This window comes from Antrostomus carolinensis, unplaced genomic scaffold (genome assembly GCF_000700745.2).
Source record: "Antrostomus carolinensis isolate BGI_N321 unplaced genomic scaffold, ASM70074v2 scaffold47830, whole genome shotgun sequence".
Taxonomy (NCBI): Eukaryota; Metazoa; Chordata; class Aves; order Caprimulgiformes; family Caprimulgidae; genus Antrostomus; species Antrostomus carolinensis.
In genome coordinates, this window is record NW_010287408.1 from 1 (window position 1) to 5789 (window position 5789).

General features: G+C 38.6%; 1 protein-coding gene across 1 annotated transcript; it reads left to right on the top strand.

The window, feature by feature from the left end:
• Positions 1-113: 113 nt before the first annotated feature.
• On the top strand, positions 114-4100 carry DHFR (dihydrofolate reductase; the record flags this gene model as incomplete). Its single annotated transcript, XM_010162678.2, has 3 exons — positions 114-159; positions 2990-3095; positions 3974-4100. Coding segments are annotated over exons 1-3 (258 nt in total), but the record flags the coding sequence as incomplete, so codon positions are not given.
• Positions 4101-5789: the final 1689 nt, after the last annotated feature.

Below are 5789 nucleotides of genomic sequence, written 5' to 3' on the forward strand. Positions count from 1 at the left end.
GGCTCCGTCCGCGGGCAGCGGCGGCCCTGGCGTGATGGTTTTATCACAGTTGGAGAAACGTAACTTATTCCTAAACCACTCGGTGATGCTTCTCTTGTTTTCTTGCCAGGAATGAGTACAAGTACTTCCAGAGAATGACCAGCACGTCACATGTGAAAGGTAACGTGTCACTTCTTGCTGAGGTCCCATCTCTACGTATTAACCTCAGTTTGTGTGGTCCCAGTCACCGAAAACACCGGTGATTTTACTTCTCCCTGAATGAAAAGTCCTGCTTCTGCAAACAGCCTGCCCTTCCCCACCCTCCCAAGCCTCGCAGGTATTTTACCCGTTTGTAAATGCATCGTCTGCAGGTTGTTTCAGTTGGATAAAGAAACTGGAAGTCAATCAGATTTTGGTTTCTGGGCTGCAGGTGGTTTGTAGATGAAAAGAATTTCAAAGTCCTGTTTCCCTAACAGAGTAGAAAACTTCACCAACCTGTCTTTACCTGCAACTCCAACTCTGAACAAATTAAAAATGGAAAGGTTTTTATATGCTGATTAATTATCAGAGCTTTTTTTCAGGCTGTATTAACTTACCTAACTTGTTTGTTGTAGCTCAGCCTTGGACATTTGTTCCACCCCCCTGACCCTTGTGACAGTAATTTTGCTTGATTTTCTGAGGGCTGAACCATCCAAATACACCAGAAAACCCTAACTGTGCTGGTAATACACAGCAACAACACTGCAGCCATGTGCAGTGTATCCATACATGCATGTAGTAACATGCAACCGTACTGCATGTACACAGCAATAATGTTCAGACCCAGTGAGACTTTTGCAGCAAAGTAATGTTCTAGACTCTGTTGATTTGGTGAGATAAAACCAGTCATTCCAGGGTGAAAAAATTTGTGAACGTCAGCACAAACAAATAGGGATAGGAATGCAAAAGATTAAAACTGCTAATTTGTTTTGACTGGGTAATTCTCGCTGCCAGAAGAGACAAGTCTTGCTGCATTGCCCACGTTCCCCTTTCACATCGACTTCAGTGCTGGTTTTGCATTTTCTTAGGCTGTTTTAATTCTCTAACCCAGTAGACTAGGCTACTGGCTGTCTGCAAGGACTTCCAGTGCAAGCTGTGTGGTAGAAGCAGGAAGGAGGCATTGGGAAAGGAGGAATACAACCTTCCTGAGCCATGCAACTGGCTCACTGCATCTGCTGGAATCAGAGCCATGAGAGACAACAGGTTTATCCTCACATTTCTGCTGCTTCTCTGTTTGTCAGCATTGTCATTCTTTCCTTTGTTTTTTTCATGCTCCTCTTAGAACTGCTGTCTAGCAAAACTCACTTGTTTGCTAAAAATTCTAGGCAGCCTAATATGTGCCCTTGTTTTGACTGAGTGACCTATTCCCTATTCTGATTTGAAGGTCTGTTCCATATTCCACAAGAAATGCTTATTCTCATTTTGCAACAGTCCTAAGTGAAGGATTTTACTTATGTTTTGGAGAGCTCATTCGGAACATTGCAATCTTACGTACAAAAAAGACAGAACACATACATGTAAGTCTTTTTATACGCCTGCAATTTGCATCTTACTTGGCACAAATAACCCGTAATTAAAAAAAAAAGGTGTTTTAAATATAATTAAAAAGAAAAATTTTGCTCCATCCTGCCTGCAAATCTTTTGATAAGCTATCACCTTAGACACTAGGCAGTTAAGTTGCTTCATAACCAGACCTTTTCATGCATTATGCTGCCATAAGTCTTCACAGCAGGGATGTCACCATTGTCTCAATAAAGTCAGTCACTGATTTTTGAAAGTGGGGAGAATACAATGAAGAATCCTGCTTTTAGTCTGCTTGCATACCTGCACTGGCCACTGCTGTGAATTAGTTACTGGTCTAGAAAAATCTTTGTTCTGACCCCATAGGCATCACAGTGTTAATCTTAGTAGGAAAATAATGTACATTTTTCAGAACTTATGCATTTCCTTAAGCGGTGGTGGCAGTGGTCTGGGCTAACATGTTTAAACTGACACTGTAGTATGACTCTTGAAAACTTGCTCATGAATCTTATCTGCAGGAGAAGGGTCTTTAGACTCTGTGTCTTGATTTTTAGCTGGGACAGAGCTAGGTTTCTTTTTAGTAGCTAGAATAGTGCTGTGTTTGGCAGCCAGCCGAGTGCTAGCCAAGTGAAACCACCAGTCTTCGGTGAAACCACCACACCCTGCTAATAATGAACAACTGCAGCATCAGTTCTCTGGTGTCATCTAGTAGATCCAGCCTCTTTCAGGTTGAGAAGCAGGGAAGACAGCTGTGAGCGAATAATACAATTGTATTTTCTCTAGAATCCCTTCCTCTTCTTAGCAAGGCATAGATAAGAGATAATCAGATTATAAATGGTCAGAATGATGCTTAGGAGTGAATTCTAGAATGTGATTGAACACCTGTTGTGCTTCTACTTTGGATTTAATTTGGCTGGTTCTTTTCCTAAAAGTTATCCTTTTACCTTGCTGGTTTTTTTATAAATGACACTCAAAGCTGGCAATTATTCCTGATTATATAACTGGAATGGTGGAACATGCAAACACAAAGTCCATTACTGTGTGCTGCTCAGATTTCTAAAGAGAATACTAAGAGAACTCTTTTGAGGGTGTGAGTTGGTTTGACCCACGAAGATTAATTTGCCCCTGTAACTATAGCAGAGCCAGTATCTGTGCAGTGCATGTAATGGGCAGTGACATGCCTTTTTTTTTATTTTCTTGCAATTATAAGTTTATGGGTGTGCATGAAACTGCTTTGTTGTCACCTGCTTGCCAAGGCTTCGAGGCCACAAACGTGTTCTTCTGTTCACGTGACTAATTTGAGAATTGGGGCCTAAACTTGGACTTTTGTTAACTGCTGAGATGAAGTTCAAACCGGGGAGGGAAAGTCCAGCAGGTGTCACTAAACAACCGAAACAAACTGGGACAGAGCAAAAATGGGCTTTAAATAGGTGTTTTCTCTCTTACTCAGGTAAACAGAATGCACTGATAATGGGTAGAAAAACCTGGTTCTCCATTCCTGAGAAGAATCGTCCTTTAAAAGACAGAATTAATATAGTGCTCAGCAGGGAGCTCAAGTATGTATGATGAATAATAGGCCTGTAAAACAAATAACAAGTCTGTGCCTTGTTACTTTAGTAATTCTAAATGTAACATTTTATATATCTAGTTAGGAAGCACCTCTGCTATTGGTTCAGTACTTTACCTTTAATTTTTTAATTAGTATTTGTATTTCTTTTATTTTTTAATTAATTCACAAGATAATTGTAATTAATTTGCATAATAAATACTAGTCCTAACTTTACAGACAAACCATCTGACAATTGTCAGTAGACTTTCTGACTCATGTATTTAACTGTAGTTCTCTAGTTCCTGGTTAAATTAGTGGCTCCTATTTCCTTTTTTGAAGTTTATTTTTATTAAGATTTAAGGAAAAAGAGCTGTCCTTTTTCAGAGCTCTCTTCTTGAATGCATCATCCACAGTCATCCAAATATTCTTAAAGAAAAATGTCCACTTATAATGATTTATTGCTTTGGAGGATGTTGTTGGGTTTTGGGCTATATATGGGGGCAAGAGGGCATAGGTGCTTTTTGACTACTTGAACTGAATAAAATATTAGTGCTCTAGAATTCAAGTAGAAATCTCTATTTAATTTTATAGATATCTAAATTTCTCAGTAACACTTTTTTAAAGAAATATATAAAATTTCAGATCTGTAATTTATAATTCCTCTTAAGTCACAGTTATGATTAAACTGTCATTTATGAAGCAATCCTGCAGTCAGATGAGAATTCTAACATAGTTTAGAAATAATAGGCATTTCAAAGTAATTAACTAATGTGAAACATTTAGGCATTTGTGAGTTCAGCAAAACACATTGTATGTCTAGATTGTATTGATTATCACGACAAATGGTCCTTTCATTATTTGGTAATAAAACTTTGGTTTTTCTAGGGAAACCCCCAAAGGAGCACATTATCTTTCCAAAAGTCTGGATGATGCTTTAGCTCTTTTGGATTCACCAGAGTTAAAAAGTAAAGTAGACATGGTTTGGATCGTCGGAGGCACTTCAGTTTACAAGGTACATTTAGAGTACTCCTGAAGTACTTGTTTTCTGCAGTGGGATGAGGATGGCTCAAGCTTCTATTAATTTGGCTTTAGGAAGTGCCAGCAAACTCCACAGAACAAGTTTTGGAGAGTAAAATTTAAACTCACAAGTTTAAAATATCTGTCCAAGTAACTAAATGTTGCTCTTGCAAATGGTCCAGTGTCATACAGTCATTATGCTTTTGAGAGTTTTTCTTAAATATCTGAATTGTTACGTTTTTTACACCCAAGACCTATATTGTTGTGTTTATTTTACTGAGGTAGTAGACTGACTCTGCAAAGGATGTGGGAAAACAAAGGAAAAATGATTTGGCATTTTTAGTCAGAGTATGATGCATTGTACAGGTAAGAAAAGAGGATTTAGAGCTCTCAGGTGATGGTGTCAGCAGTCAGAGGAGATAATCATACAACAAAACATATAACCGACTCTGTTTCCCCATCCAGCAACCACATGTCCCTACTCTTCCCACTCCCCAGGTTTCTCTTGGTGTCTAGGGTGTCTCAGTATTCAGGTGTCTGTTCATATGCCAGAGAGGTATCATGTGCCACTTTTTTCTCAGGACCTTCTTTGCACAGACAAAGCCCTGTATAGAGTCCCCTGTTTTCCCACAAATGCAGTAGTCTTCCTGTCCTTAACTAAGAGAATAGCTGTGCAACGTGAAGGTCTGGAGTGAAACCTGTCTTATTGTTGCCCTGTGTTTCCTCAGCCATCTTTCTCCCTTCCCCCAAACCCTTCCTCTCATCTTCCTTTTACACACATGTAAAGTTTAATCAACTCTCCATGCCTCCACTCACATCCCTAGAGTCGTCCTTTCAACCCCTACACTGTCAGGGTTCTACCCTTCTACTCTCAGTTGATTTTGACTTCTTTTGTTAAGTCCTCATATAATTCATATTTATTGTCAAACAGCACCTCACAAAAGATAATGGCCATCAACCCTGGTTCATTTCATACCAATCATGAGAATATGGAATAAGGGCAACAATAAGCGTTGTTTCTTCTGATAAAAAAAATCCTAATTAAGAATTGTAAAGCAATTTTTGTTAGGTTTGGGTTTTTTTTAATAGCAAAGGAAAAACAGTTCTGCAGTCTTTTAGTCATTACAAATATGCTGGGAAATACACTCCACTTCTTATTTGGCACTTGGATTTAAGATGTGTGATGAAAATGCCATCATGCTCCTGGTAGCAAATAACGACTGATAATATGCTTTGTATACAGGGTGGGAAATATACATTCTGGTATTTCTTGTCTTTGCAGTTTGTGCCTTTCATGAACCTCTTCTCTGTGTCTTAGGAAATGTATCTTTTACAGTAAAAAAGCAAATCAGTTAGATATTGCTTAGATTGTAAGAAAAAAAAGTTATGCATATGCAAGTAGCTTGTAAAGCACTGTTGTTCCTTTATCTTTTTTTTTTTTTTTTTTAATTTACATTTTATGATCAGTTTTGCATGTGATGAGCTCCACCTGCTATTTGGTGTCTGAATGCATTCAGTCTATAATCAAGTATTATCATATAGAAGTAACCTGTCCTTCACTTTCAGCTATTAAAAATGCCTCCTTCCAGGCAGTAAGTAGCAACTTTATTTCTGGAGGCAGATTCTCTTCAGATTGGGCATAATATCCCAACCTGAGCAAGAGACTGGATTTGGGTTCTGCCTG